The following is a 15,310-nucleotide window of genomic DNA, read 5'->3' on the forward strand; positions in this document are numbered from 1 at the left end:
CTTTATCGCAGCAATCCATGGGACATTGGGACAATTTCGTTTCGTAAGTTATCGGCGGCGTTGCAAACGGGCCCCGTTCGCCCCATCTCGGTCCCCTGTGCCGTAACGTCAAAAAGTGCCGCTTTCTGGTGGCGTTTGCAGGAAATGAGGTCCTTTCTGCGCAAGGACACTCTCCTGTCACTGGCGGTGGTGATGGTAAGTTTGCGCTGTAACACACAACCGTACCATTCCATTGGAAGAGGCCCATTTGCACCGTGTCGTACGTGCTTCTAATCGACCTGCTGCGCTCTGGCAGTACTAACCACTGCTGCTGTTGCTGCAAACTGTGTTAACTGAGTCTGTGTGTGTGTGAAGGGGGGAGGGAAAAGATACTGCAGAGAGCAAGAAGCCGTACCGGAGGACCGAGTTTTTTTCCCCCGTAGTGTAATTATAGTCGCGTCCGCAACACAGGTAGGGGACCCCGACCCCGAAGGCAAACCCCGCAATGCCTTTGACGGATTGTGATTAGTGAATTTCGGTGTAAAGTGTTTCATCTTCCTGCTAGAAAAGCGAGAAGTGGTGCTGCTGTTCCGCAATGAGTGCTCCCAAGTGAATCAATCAAAGTGCAAAAACGTGTGCGTGTGTGTGCAAGTGAAAAATAAAGAAAAGTGTCCAGCGCAAAGTGAGGTGGTGAAATAGTAAAGTGTCGGCCCGCGACTGATTATGTAGTCGGCTGTCTGCACTCGGCTAAGGATTAATAGTAAATCATTTCCTCCACCCTTTCCGACGTCCCCTTTACACGAACAGGGAACCCCGTTGCCCTTTCTCACTCCCTCTCTTTCCCCGGCAGAGCGGTCTTCGCACATTTTCGTCCCAATCATTTATGAAAGAGGATTATGAATGTGGACTAAATCGATTAATATCGAGGTAAGAGAAGAAACAAGAATACGAGGGATGGAACGAGACGGTGTGAGAAAAATATGCGCACACACACACACCTTTACACAAATACTACACCTACTGAGCTGCTAGTTAGACATGTTCCGATTCATTGAATTTCATATCAATAATCAACCCACCTCACCAACCCACCCACCCAACCGGCCCACATCATCATGCAAATGGCCATTTAACAACCCCTCGTCCTTGCACAACCGTGCGACAAAGCAGGACCACTCTATCTCTAGCGCACTCTCCCACTCTTGTTAACTTCATTTTCCACCCCGTTCGTGCTAAGCAAGGGTTGAACGTGAGAAAAAGAAAGAGAGCGAGAGACAACTTGAGAGCTTGTTGTAAAAGCAAAGGTAAAAGAAAAACGTGCCGTTTTCCCTTTTCATGCTTTGTGGCTTCGCTTAATCCGCAAAAAAAGGGCTTTCTACCCACCGCGCCATTCAATTTATATAAATGGTGAATTTCGCGGTGGTGCTTCGACGGACCTTGCCAAAACTTTAACAGGTAGCCGGTAACAGGCCCACAAGTTCTCCCCACCGTTCGCGGATGTAAGGATTACTGTGCATAATAAACTGTTGAATAGATTGCAATCGCAGTAGGGACGTGATGTCGGAAGGGGTAGTAGAATAGTAGTAACACCACCACCACTACCACTGCCAGTAACTCCAGTAACCGACCGGACCCTCGGGCGCTGCCAAAAACTTTCTTAATTGTTGATCCAAGTAGCAGCGCAGCGCATCGAGAAGTTGGCAGCTTGTAAAATGAAGCAAAGAAGGCACCAGCTGTCCGAAACGAGCAAGGCCCCTCAGAGGCAGCGAAGTAAAAGTACATAAAAAGTGATAAAGTGATGTTGCTGGGCAAGATTTAGCGCCGCCAAGTTGGCTAAGAAGATGCCAGGACGTAGAGGGCATAAACCCGGCGTGGCTTTTTTCGTGTAGGACACACCAGCAAAAAAAAAACCCCGGTCCTCATTATGGATGGCAGCCAAATTTGTTGTGACCGCATCTTCTCCCGTCCGCTTCTCTGTTTTTTAGAGCCCCCGGAAATACATCTCGCTGTAGATGATAATGCATGAAATGAAGCTTGACGAGGGGGGCCTTCTTCCGAAAAAGCCTTCAAAGTTTGGACAATATGGAAAATGAGGGAACAAAGTCGAAAAACTATCCACCCAGTGAGGGACAGACGACATTAGTGCTTCGTGGCGCGCTCGTACGCAAATCGGAGGGGTCGTCCTTTTCCTCCTCTCGATGGGGTAGCTTGTACACTACACCAGACGGACCCTATCCCTGCGGAAGATTTATGAGTGGATTGAGGCAAATAAGCCGCTAAAACTGTGGCCTAAAACGGACCGACGACGGAGCTCACACGCATCCGGACGGAGCTATGTGTGGCAGGCATATTAGGACATTGGATCGATTCCGGAAAAGTCGTAAATTTTGTATATAGTTCCACCACCACCACCCAGCGCGGATCGTGTCCGGACGACCGCGTATCGCTCCTCCCCATGGGAGACAACTTCACATCCCGCCCAGCTTACGCGGGGACTTCAGTTTTGATTTCAAATTAATTATTTTTAGCCTTCCGCTGCTCTGACCCTACATACCTGCTTCTCTTCCAATCAGGAATCTGTCACAAGCACGCAAACTGGCCCAAGCCCGTGGTTTCGTGTTTGGGTTGGTTTGGAAATTAAAACGATCAAAATGTATCGAATAATGGGGTTCGTCTTCTGGCTGGCACGAAACAAACTGGAGAGAAATTAACGCAACGTCAAGATGGTGATTGAAGTGGGTGGGGGTGAGTTCAGTATGGCACTATGATTATAGAAATAGAACTGCCAGAATACGTCACTCCTCCCACTGGGTGGTAAGAGGGAAAAAACGCAATCGAGCAATATATACATATACATAAGAGGTTCGTGGTTTTGGGAACCACACAACCAAATCGATTTCTTGTCAACGTCCTTAGGAAGAGATGTACAGCAAAAGAGAGGGAGATGGAGAGGCCCGCCGAGTGAGACATAAAGCAAGACCACAATGCCACATAGTTTCTGAATAGTTTCTTGCCCCAGCTGTAGTGTTGGTTTCGTACACACACATACACGCGCGCGACTATTTCCAGTACTTCGCGAGATCGTACGCCGGACAGGAAATTCGCACTATTATTCGCGCTCCACGCTGGGGTTAGATGATTTTGGGCTAGCTAGCTGTTCCGGTTCCGGTTTGCGGTTTTCCGGTTGCTGAGTTTGCTGATGTGTGTGTTTTATTTTACCCTTTTCGGTGTGTGTTTGAGGCTCTAAACGAAGGAGTGAAAGTGGATGATGTGTTTCGTGTGCGGTTCGATTTTTCTTTTAGGTCAAATGTCCGACATAAATAATAGATTGCTGATGTGTTTGCGGCGGGGGTGTACTGTATTGTACTACTTGGTCGAAGTTGAGGAACGCGTGTTAGTGGGTCTGCCACCTGCCACTTTGATACAATGTTGTACACAGTGGAAGGAAATCAATAGGCCCTGTAAAAGCAATGGAAGGTTTGAAGAAATTCTAAGGCTTTCTAATGAATGTTTCAGTTGGCATCGAATTGAGGGATGTTTCTCATATGCCCTTTTCCACACAATTCCTGACACTAATTTTATCAGAATAGCTTGTAGCCTCACCTTCCAGAACGGTCCCCTTCTCAGGGCGGTTCCATGGTACAGTCATCAACCCACACGACTTAACAACATGCCTGTCGTGGGTTCAAGTCTAGAATGGACCGTCCCCCGTAGCCAAGGACTTGACTATCTGGCTGCGTAGTACTGAATAAAGCCGAAAGCCTATATAGGCCGGCGTGTTCGCGTTGGACGTGTTACGCCAAGTAGGAGTCCGCCTCATCTGATCAATAAATGTGAAAGGAGCTTAGTTGGTAATGTAAAGTTTTTTTTTATATTTTAAATCTTTTGATATTTAAGTTATCAGTTGGAAGGTATATCCTGATATGAGTCGACCAATAAGTGACGGATATCTAGGCTGTATTTCCGCTGGCCTATGTAGTTTTTGTCTGGTTTGTCCATGTGCCTATCAAGCTGGCTGTATTCTGTGTGAGCTTCGCCAACTGTTGCTCTATTGTTGGAAAGTTCAACGTGATGAAGCTCACTGCAACTCACTGTGATTGTAGAGCAACTTTGAATTTCTTTATCAAAAACACTTCCCAAGGTGCCCCAAAAATTGATAAACTATGTTTTGGTTCAGGCCTTTTAACCACAAATTGGAATGAAAAAAGAATCCAATTCAATCTTGAAATAATACGCCTCATAGCAGCTCGAGGACTGCAATCGCTGTTGCCGCTGTTTATCATGGTCGACGGATTGATTGTTTTTAACAACCAATTGAATGATAATATTTCAATTTTCTACGAACAGTAAAACAGAAGAAAAACACATTCATGACCCGGTAAAAAATGCCCTTTTGATGGCCTCTTTTTGCCCACACCCGTGCAAAAACTCCTAGCGCTACTATAATCAAAAGGAGCAAATTACGCGAAACTTCCTCCTTCCAGTGAACGTTCTTTTTTTTCTCGTTTAATCTTTCTCGCGCGCGCCTAGAAAACCGTGCTTTCAGCACGTTTGAAAAAATCACACGATGCCCTTATCGCTGCAAGTCGCCCCCTCCCAACCACCGCCTGGTGCACAAGTGCAAAGCACCTACCTCCTCGAAGCGAACGTTGGTAGAAGAAGTTTACAGCGTTGTAAGAAAGCAACACAAAAAAAAACGTTAGTCGTTTTTACTATGCGGCATTTACTGAGCAATTTGAATGTTTGCATAAATTATACATGCAATTCTGAAGCCACAACACACAGCGCGCGGGCTCGGTCGGTGACAGGATGAGAGTGTGAGGAGTGAACAATTTGACCCCTTTCCCCTCTCTTCCCCCAAGTGCACTTCGGAGTAGTTGCAAAAAGAAGGTGAAAATAATGTAAAAAGAGCTAGATAATGGATAAGGAAGCGCGAGCGAATGACTGACTGGGTGACTGAGTATATATGGACCGTTGTTGTGGGTTCATCAAGCAACTAGCTAGAGTTTATGTGTTTGCCACGCCAGAGAGAGAGAGAGAGAGCACAAGGGTCGGGCCACATCGGGCAGTGGGCTGCCAGCCAGTCGACCTAGTTACTGATCGATTTGTTCACCCACACACGCACGCACGCACCGATGGGGGAGCTCTGGGTCTTTAAAGGAGCAATCACTGGGGATTCTCTAAACAGTGAACACAATGCTCACCGCTAACGCTATACCCAAATTAACTCCAATGTAAATAGCATAATGGGGAAGCAATCAACAATTTATAAGTTCTTTACACAACCAAAAGCATATATTTGTAACAAAATAGAGTCAACAGCAGTGGTAAAACGGCACAAGAGCACAAATGACAAATCTTCACACAACAAACACCTTTCCACCTGAATTCATACACGTGCCAACTAGCCGGTTCAATGTGGGAAGTGAAATCGGAGGCAAATTATTGCTACAAACCCCTGCCGGAAGTTAATAGCGACGTGCTGGAGGTGTTGGGGGAGTGCTGCTGCTGCTACTACCTAGTACTGGCTAAAAAATCATTACCCCCGTGGGTTCAGTAGCTCCCCCCAGTACCTATCTCCCTCTCTCGAAGAGCAGTAAATCGAGCAGATGATTGAGTTTGCATATCGTTCATTAGCTCATTAGCATTGACGGAGTGCCAGGCTCAGGTGGAGGTGGTCGTCATTTTGACAGGAAGAATTACACCAAAAAGGGGAAATCGCTTCACTCATGCGACGGAGTCAATGGAGTTAAATAATGACGCGACGGGCAGCATGAAAGCACTGAAGGTGTTAAAGGGGAATTACCTAGAACGCCTTAAGCCAGGAGGGCGGCCTCTATTTATTTTGCTACATGGAACACACCGCGGACACAGTTCTAATGATTGTTAAACGCAGTTTGCTTGGAACGAGTGAGGGACATTTTCCCTTACTAACGTTGTACCCCCTCTTTTACTGTTGGAATCATAGCTCGAACACGTACTGGAAGGCTTTTTGGAGTTCCCCTCGTCTGTATGAGTGTCAAAAAATAAATGAAGGTATTTTGGGCGGCGCAGTACTGATGACTCGGACAGAGGAACCACCAGGTCCGAGTTGCCCTTTCGAAATAAGAAACCATAAAACGGAAACGGTACGACATGAACCGGGACAGCAGAACGGGAAAGAACCTTAACACGGAAGCTTATGTCTTATGACTATTTTCTTCGCCCTTTCTCTTCGGGGCTCGGTTCGGGGTTACCAGCCGAGGTTATTATTTTTTATTCTCCACAATTCTGCTACCCTACACACTGCTGCTGCTGCTGCTGCTGCTGATAACATCTTCGGTCTGGTTTTATTTAATGCCAAAACCACGTAAAAAGAATGACCACAAGAAGCGTGCCCAGGAAGAGGACGAAAGTCACGAGAGATAGCTTAAAATATGGCGAGTGTTAGTTTCATTAGCAGAGGATTTTTTGAGCATGGTGGTTAGCGGATGCTCTTTCTTATCGTAAACCTTCACCGTAGTATAATAATGGAGATTCGTTTTTGGGAAGTTTGAAGTAGACGCGTCTTAAGGGCGGCAACTACTAGAAATTAAATGTATTTTTACTTCCCTTCACTAGTCTGGCTGAGGTGACGCACCTATTACACTGTTCATGTAAGCAACACACAGTGAAATGGTAGCGCTTTTGCACGCACCTAAAGGTTGGCCCCAGTGGTGATGGGTCTCATCGCTGCCAGGCACGATTAATAACGTGTGCTGCTCTATACCCTACACGGCGTTGACATTTTTGTGTGTGCGTGTGTGTACTTTGCACGTTTTTGTCGTGCTTAATGAGAAAGTAAATGGTTGTTGTTGGCCTGTGAAACAGCAGCAGCAGCACACGAGCCAGCGGTAGAGAGGAAGGACTCCTAACTTGACTTCCGTTCTGATGAAATAAGCTGCAGCACGGAATCATCGAGCATGTATGGCTTGTGAACTTGTTCTGCACCTTCTCGCTCTAGGACGGGCGGTGTTGTGGTCTGGGTCAGTGTAGTAGATTGCGTTTGCGATTCTTGGTCACCAGTTACGCGTCGAAAGTGCAGCGGTTCGGATCGCCGCCTGCTTGATCGGTCTGTGTGGTTGTTGTTGTCAGAATGCAATGTGTTGCCTGTTCACTAGGTCGTACGCCGTGCTGATACTGTCCAAGGTGCGTGCTGTCTAAGCTGCGTAAGACGAGTGCCGACGATTGGGTTTTAACCTCCGTGACACACAATCGAAGAGGGAAGGAGCATCAACAAACAGCAGTACCTTATCAGTGTTCAGAGCAAGGCATGCAAAAATGGCTGGAGTTGCAGTAGTAATGCAGCAGCAGCAACATCGGCCTTCATCGGACAGGAGTCAATCCAAAAGCGATGCTGGTTGTCGCCTCACGGGTCCCTTGCTGGTGGCATGGAGGATGCTGTACCAGCTGTGCTTTTGGGGTAGCATGATGCTTACCACCTTCTATGTGGTTGCCGTTTCACCTCCCCGGAAACCGTTGCCCGTGCTCCCGACCGACTGTGATCGGTGCGGAAAGACGCTGTGCAGTCGCATCGGAGGAACGGCACATTGCAATGTGTTGGTGAAGTGAAAGTGGAAACAAAGATTACTGGGAGAAGAAGCAGCAATGCGGTGTTACGTTAATGATGTTTTGAGTGTTCTTTGTATCAGTTTTAATTTGAATAAAATGTAGTGCTGTTTTTCGGTTTATTTTGTTTTTGGGTTGTTTCTTTGTTGTCGATTGTTAATTAAAACGATTTTACAAGGGTTCTCATAATTTTGGGATACTTTCTTGACAATTTCTTCCGGGAAGAGAACTTTATGTGAAGGGAAGTGTATCCCTGTAGTACCCCTTTTGCACATTCTCATTAGGAATCCAACAGAAGCTCCCATTAGAGCTTTTAAAGCCCCGCATTTCTAAATTCCAATAGGAATCTAATTAAAATGAATCAAAAGGCAAGGCGTACTGAGCGTCTCTAACTTTCATGATTACTTCTAATGGCCGTTTATCATATCATCAAACTCATTGATTTTAGAGTAAGAAATGTGATGACAGCTCTGCGCAAAATAATCTTAAACGCTGACTTCTTTAATCAACAACTTGATCAACACAGTTCCTTGATTCTTGAAGCTTACTATTAAGAATTCTTTCCTCTACATTTCTCCCTACATTTACCACAGGTGATAGTTATTTGCTTACTTTCCATCATACCATGGCCCGGTCCGAGCGTGTTCAAGATATCATGCTCCCGCGAAAGCTCGCGCGTCGTGCGCAAGATCGTGCACTCGCGCTGGCTGCCCATCCTGGAGAAGTACCAGGTGAAGCTGCCGCTCGAGTGTCCGTTTCATCCGCTGCGCGACATCTTCGGGCCGCAGCAGAGCGCCAAAAAGCAGCACCGGCCGAGCCAGTGGACGTGCGGTTTCTGCGGCAAGAGCTTCTTCGAGGAGAAGCATCTCGATATGCACTTCGAGAATCGGCACCGGACCAACATCAACACAGCGGAAGATGCCGTCTGTCTGGCGGACTACTGCGACATGATGCGCTGTGAGGTGCTGATCGCGAAGGACGCGACGCTAGCGTTCGGCAGCGATCCGAATGCCGTCTCGACCGACATTGAGGTATGGAGTGAGGCGACCGCGTACCGGACGGCGCTGTCGACGTCAGGGCCGCGGGATGTAGCGAAGATTCCGGAAAGGTACGCGTAAAAAGGAGATAAGAGGGGAGTTGGTTGAAAGTGTTGTCATGTGTGTGTGTTTTTCCGTTGCAGTAGGAAGTCACTGCTGCCGAAGATGCTACAGACCATTCGGGACGACGTGTTTCGGAACCGACAACCACCCCAAGGTGTAACCTCAGTGCTTCAGACGAAGGGTGCCGATAACTGCGACAAGAACGATGCCACCAAATCGAAGAGCAGTCGAAAAGGATCGAAATCTGGTCAGGGAGATAAAGAAGGTGTGTGCTAGAAATGCTTACAGTCACTGTGTAGCGAGAACAGCTTCCAACTCCCACTTCTCTTTTCCAGCTAAGGACAACCCAGTGGAAGATGATGACGACGAGGATGATGAAGAGGAGGACGATGAGGATGACGAGGACGAGGAGGAAGAGTCGGAGAACGATAGCAACGCCACGTCACAGTGTGAGCAAAATCTGGTCGACTCCTCGCTGCCACCGGTCGATCGAAAGCAGCAACGCCTCTCGGAGATGCAGCGCATGAAGGCAAACTGTAATGCGGAAGAGATCGGCCAGCTGAAGACGCGCTGCGAGGTGCTGGTGCGCGACTGTATCGTCGGGCTGCTGGTGCAGCTTTCGCTCGAGGACTTCCGTAGCATGGAGGAGGAGATGAACCGCGCCATCTGCTGGTACTTGACGTGCGAGCGATACTGGGAGGACGGTCCGCTAGAGCAGCGCCCCTTCCCATGGGGGCTGGTGTTTGTGCTCGTGATGGTGCTTTCGATGGGCGTCTGCCTTTGCTACTACATCATCTGGATACTGTTCGAGTGAGTATCGCGCGGGCTGGTTGGGAGGATGCAGCATGATCCTCCATTTGCTCGTAGTAGGCGCGGCATTAGTGCACAAACACGCGTAGTGTACGATCACTGATCATTCTCATACACATTTGCTTGTTATAATTAATATTCAGTTTATGATGTTGGTTCCCTCACACACACACACACATACGCGCCACCATCATATCCTATTTTCGTCCACTTCCTGCGGCTGCAAACCATTTCTTTATCTTGCTGTATCCCACTACCACCTCACCTTTACACCAATGTTTTTTTTTTCTTCTGTTGCTTCAATGATACTTTCTTTGGAATACTTTGCGAGTGCATGATGTGCCCACCACGATCGTCCAACTCTTCTTCTCTGTCGTCTTTTGTTCCTTTCTTACTCTCACTATCCACAACATCTGTCTGTTATTTTTCACCTATCTTAATCCTTCTCTTCTTGGTATATGTACGTATCGATCTTTCCTTCTTCCTCTTTTCGTCTATATATATTTACCTGGGGCACAACAACCCGCCACACCTCCTTGGGATACACAAATATGAACCGAACTCTATCCACCATACCAAAAAAAAACCGATCCTTCCTTCCTCGTTCGAAATGAAATGGCGAGCGCAGCAGTGAAGATTTTAGTCCTTCCACGACCAACCAACAACTGCTCGGAGGCCATCATCCGACAGCGGGCAGCGGTGGTGGCGGTGGCCATCTACTGCACCACGGACGGCACTACCTACAACCGGGAACGGGCGGCAGCAGTGGCGGTGGCGGCGGTTCCGGCATTTACCGGTTGCAGGACGGTGGCCATCATTCTGCCGCCAGCCTGAACAACCTCGTCGCGGGCACGAGCGGTAGTAACGACATTCAGCATACGCCCCAGATACATGCGTCCCCCGGGGGCCAGGGTGGTGGTGTTGGCTCCGCTTCCGCCATGCTCTACACGACGGCCGACGACGGTGGTGGTGGCTACGGCTATGCGGCAGGTTCCGCAGGCGGTTCCGCCGCTGCTCGAATGATCGCTGCGTCCGGCGGTGGCGGTGATGTGTCCGCAACGAGTACGTCCGCGGCAGCGCTGGCGGCGAGTGGTGCGGGAGGCGGATCATCAGCCGGCGCGGCAACCGGTGGCGGCGACTTCGGTGAGCTGGGACAGAGCGAACACTACATCTACGTGACGTATCCACCGGAACTGAAGCGACGGCTGCTGGAAAGGTACGGTAGAGACATCTATATGCAGCTGTTGCGCAAGGATGTGTACGATTACTACTAGCTGGTGTTGTTTTTACCTATACTCGTTGTTACTGTTTTTACTTCCTCTTTTAATCTCTCTTGCTATCTTTTGTCGATGTATGGTACACTCACTTCGTTTTACACACACACACACACACACACACACACACACACACACACACACACAAAGACACTGTATTTTATGTTTCGTTATGTTTCACTTTTGTGATGTGCGTGCGAGTGTGTTTCTGCTCTTCGTATGTGCTATGTGTGATTTTGTGATCGGTTATAGCTTTATGCCCTTAGAGAAGGTTTTTGTTTTTTGCACATCTGCTCCATATTCGCGCGTCTGATGTTTTTTTGTGTGTGGCTGGATTTGTTCTTCTTTATGTGACATGCCCCCCTCCTCTCGCGCGCCATATTTTGCCTCTTTTTCTGTTCGTTTTTGTTGAGGCATTAAGTTTTTACATACTTTTGACACCAATAGATGAGGGATTTGCAGGTTAAGGATGAGCAAATTTTAAAACCCTAACAGCTTAGTAGAGAGAGAGAGAAAGAGAGAGAGAGAGAGAGAGAAAAGTAGCAGCATTTTCGATGAAAAGATCATTCCTAAGTAAAGTTCACTTTGAGAGGTAACCCCACAACTGTCTTCAGGCAAAGATTGACCAGTGTGTCGCCGTTATCTAGGATGTGATCCACACAACGAGATTAGTCAAGTCCGCCCCCCCCCTCTTTACGAAAAGTATTCTGAAGTTATACTACATAGCAGAGGAGAAGACCAAGCGTAGCAGAGGAGAAGACCAATCTACCATTAGAGCAAGAGTGACCATTACTAAAAACCAGTGGAAAGGGTTTCATTACGATGCCACAACAACCAGTATAGGACAGAAATGGCCAACAGAAGCAGCTTCTTGGATAGTTTGGGGACGAGTAGCTACATGCCTAGAGCACAAGCACATAAGAGCACCCACATGGTCCCACACACATTGCTGTACATACAAAGAGTGAGAGACATTAGACATTAAGAAGGCATTATGTGTGGGGGTTTGGTCATCATCCTATAGGTACACCTACTCTACAAGAAAAACTTCCCTTATATTTATTAATCTAAACAATAGCTACACTTCTAGTCAATTTTGCTTGCGCGTTAGGAGTTCCGGGGAACGAAGAGAGATAATAGGGTTAGATGTAGTGATAAACGCACCCACAAGCGAACAAGATCTTTTAGATATGAGATTTGCACACAGTTCAAAACAAACCACAGTATTTTAATAATGTAAGAAGCCCTGCTGTTTAATAATGATATAGCGATTATCTAGCAAATAACAGACATACATTAACGTCATCGGTGGTCAGAGAAGAGTGTGAGGAATCTCACTGGTGTGAGGACGCACAGGATCTGACCATTCCTGACATCGTTACATATATAGACGAATATCACAAGTACAAACGACACACAAAAACACACTTTTCTGTTCTTCTTGATTAGAGGTCTCGCTCACTTTCGCGAGACCTTCCGTACTCTATACTCAAGACTAGTGAGGCGTATATATCATATAAACAAGCGATCCAGTAAGTAAAATAAAAAGCTCTCTGTTGAACTACGAAACGAAAAGTGATTCTTTTTTATCTGTAGAACCATTCAGTCATATCATCGATATATAATAAGCATATTAGAGCCAGATTGTAAAATGGCAGTAAAAATTGCGGGCAAATATTAGCGCCACACTTCTCTCGATATTAGGATATTAGCTAGATTTACAAAGAGTATCCTATTTTCCCAACTTCCAAAGATTCGAAGTAGTAAACACGCGCGCATGGCTTGAATATTAATACAGTGTTGTGACATTCACAGAGACATGGTTGCATTGTTGCGTTTCCCCCCACATTTCCTTCATTAATGCCTTCCCCCCATTTAGCTCCTTTAGCTGCTCTTTAGTTAGAGAGAGAGAGAGAGAGAGCTTCTGCACTGATGTAACTGAAGGTTGTGTAGTGTGTTGTTGTGCATTTGCTGCTGTTTGTTACAAGTCTATCTATGTATAGTTAGTGTACCAGCCAGCAGGCTGTATGTGTCTTTCTCCTTACTTACCCACAAAAACCCCATATATATCCAAAACGTTTGCTCCGTTCGATGTGTGTAACAATCAAATTGCTATGTGTGTTTTATAGATGTAACCTGCTCCACACATCACATTATGTTTTGCTAACCAAAACCAACAGCAAAGCCCTTAAAAAACTAGCATAACACTGTGTGTTTAATCCATGATCTTTTACTATCTCCCTTGTATATTCTATTATCTATCGATCCTCTCTTCTTAGTTCCCTCTAGCCCGCCAGCTAGGTTTTGCTCCTCTGCTCGTCCCACTACCATCACCACCAACTACTACTACTAGTACTACTACTACTACTACTACTTTCGACCATCGTGTATCGTCTCCTTCATCTGTTAGCTCATCACATCTCAATAGTATTTCAATTGCTCGTCCTGCAAAACAATACCTCTTCACAGCAGAGTACGTGCCCCCTTCTCCCCGTGCGCGCAGCAGCAACACAAAAACCATTTACGCAAAACCCAGCTTTTTGCTGTGCGCCACCACACATCACTCCCTCATTTTTCTCATGTATTCTTCTCTTGTTTCTTCTTTTTTCTCCATTTTTCTCTTCTTTTTTATCATCGTCTTACTTTTTTCTCTCTTTCTCCTTAGCTGCTACAATAGAACGACACGGCTATGAAATTTAGATGAAGTATAATCTGAGATTACAAGTAATAGAGAAGAGAATAGAGGTGAAAACTAGACAACAGGAAATACACAGCAAGGTAGTAAGACGAGCTATCAAGGAAGGAGAAGAGAAGAAGAGCAGTAGTTGTTTCAGAGGAAAGAAGAGAAGATTACAACACTAAACCAAAGCAGAAGAAAACATCGTGCAAGATAGAGAGAGAGAGAGAGCGAGAGAGAGAGAGAGAGAGAGGACGGACGTAGAGAAACATGCTAGACAAATCTTACTTTAACTCAATGCCAACACAGCGTGTGGTTTAGTCGGAGGAGATAGGCAATTGATGTGCAACACACACAGAATCATAGAAACGAATGAATCCAATAACGAAAAGAGAAAACTAATTTATTAAAATAGCATAATGAAGGTAAAATTAACAAAATAAAACAGCATTAAACACGAAAACACGTGGAAGCAATGCTAACATTAGGTGAATTTAATGTGTAAGAGATGATAATGTAATTAAAAAAAACAACAGAAAAGGATAATCTACTGCGCTAAAACGGACGTGTATGGTTCACGCGTTCTGTGGAGAGCACGTAACAGAGAGAAAGGGAGAGAGAGAGAGAGTCCAGAAGAGCATTGGTTCGCAATCGTTCTCATTCAGTTATAACAAGGCGTTGTTGTTTAGTTTAGCACTCAATAGAGCATTTTTAATAGTACTATTGAAGAAGATCGTTACTTTGCTTCTATCCCTAAGTAATTTGTTCGTAATGGTTTATGGTAGGTGTAGTAGTAAAAAGTCCTTCTTTGTTAGCAGATGATTGATTTTGATTGGATATAGGCAAGTAAGAATGCGCGCCATGGATGTGTACAACAGCAAGAAAACAATGGGAAGGAAGAACGCAAAAACAAGACTGACACACTACTAAATCGTGTATCCTGGAGCTCAATTTTCTGGTTCCTGGATTTTGGATGAAACACGAGAAAAGCAGCTGCAAAATTGCAATGAAAACCGGTAGGAACTGATGTACAAATCCGCGCATGCTTACTTGTCCACGTAGAGGAGGAACACGCACACATGGGGAAGCGCTACTTTTGTTCCTACACTACTAGAGAGTATTTCTAAGTTTGCTTCCTCAATTCTTGTGTTATTTTTACTAGAGCAATGCGTCGTAGCGCGTGCATTTTGCTTCGACAACGAAACAACTACAACATTCCTCATCAAAGCTAAAATTGCTGAAAATATACGTTGGAAATCATCACACACTCCTCACAAAACTACGCAATGCTGTAGAGTGCTAGTAGATATTACCAACACCCTCCCTCCATCATCTCGAGTAGTTTGTAGCTTTTTCGACTGATACAACAACAACCCGAATTGAATTGATCTCCGCATGAGGAGAGAGCTTTAACATTTTTTCCTCAATGAAACTCGATTACTAGATCTGTCCAAAAATGTAGACACAGCGGCAGTTCTGTGCATTGCACGCACCTACACGCAGCACACTACACCACTACACGCAACACACGCATTGCGCTGCTTTCGAATAAAACGTGCATAAAAGAGCGTTGAGCTTCGTCCGTTTTCTACCCTTTCTTACACTGAAAACCATCCCCCCCCCCCGTGACCAGGACCATTCTTCAGCTAGTGTTCGCCTACATTTCAAAAAAAAAGCAAGCCCTAGTTAAATAGCTACAACACAACAACGTCAACAACACATACAGCTCTTTTTCTATTGTCTTTTATACCTACTTCATAGTACAAAAATAAATCGAATCGAAAGGAAGTCTCGCTCTTGGGCGCATCTAAACGAACGGTGAAGGGCGGATCGTGTGTTCTATTTGAAACTGATGACAAATGCATGATCATCGTTCTGGGGTT

The 15,310-nt window shown here is 46.0% G+C and overlaps 1 protein-coding gene across 10 annotated transcripts; it reads left to right on the forward strand.

The window, feature by feature from the left end:
* The first annotated feature begins 112 nt into the window (after positions 1-112).
* On the forward strand, positions 113-15,243 carry LOC1277657 (keratin, type I cytoskeletal 9). 10 transcript variants are annotated; one of them, XM_061657696.1, is made up of 6 exons: positions 114-195; positions 8,160-8,674; positions 8,750-8,931; positions 9,002-9,476; positions 10,108-10,692; positions 13,416-15,243. In XM_061657696.1, the coding sequence occupies exons 1-6, from the start codon at positions 145-147 to the stop codon at positions 13,441-13,443; spliced, it is 1,836 nt and encodes a 611-aa protein (XP_061513680.1). In that variant the 5' UTR covers positions 114-144; the 3' UTR covers positions 13,444-15,243. The 10 variants fall into 10 exon arrangements, 8 of the variants coding, with proteins under 8 accessions (XP_061513674.1, XP_061513680.1, XP_061513675.1 ...); XR_009766084.1 differs by having other exon boundaries at positions 118-195; positions 8,747-8,931; positions 10,105-13,223; XR_009766085.1 differs by having other exon boundaries at positions 118-195; positions 8,747-8,931; positions 10,105-13,223; positions 13,428-15,243.
* Positions 15,244-15,310: the final 67 nt, after the last annotated feature.

The sequence above is a fragment of the Anopheles gambiae genome, chromosome 3 (genome assembly GCF_943734735.2).
Source record: "Anopheles gambiae chromosome 3, idAnoGambNW_F1_1, whole genome shotgun sequence".
Taxonomy (NCBI): domain Eukaryota; kingdom Metazoa; phylum Arthropoda; class Insecta; order Diptera; family Culicidae; genus Anopheles; species Anopheles gambiae.

What these genes read in the sequence shown, in the direction of transcription:
- LOC1277657 (XM_061657689.1), top strand. Translation starts at nt 145, where the DNA reads ATGAGGTCCTTTCTGCGCAAGGACACTCTCCTGTCACTGGCGGTGGTG. An exon ending in TGGTCAGGGAGATAAAGAAG is followed by an intron (nt 8,932 to 9,001) that starts GTGTGTGCTAGA and finishes TCTCTTTTCCAG; the next exon opens with CTAAGGACAACCCAGTGGAA. An exon ending in ATCATCTGGATACTGTTCGA is followed by an intron (nt 9,477 to 10,104) that starts GTGAGTATCGCG and finishes TGGCGAGCGCAG; the next exon opens with CAGTGAAGATTTTAGTCCTT.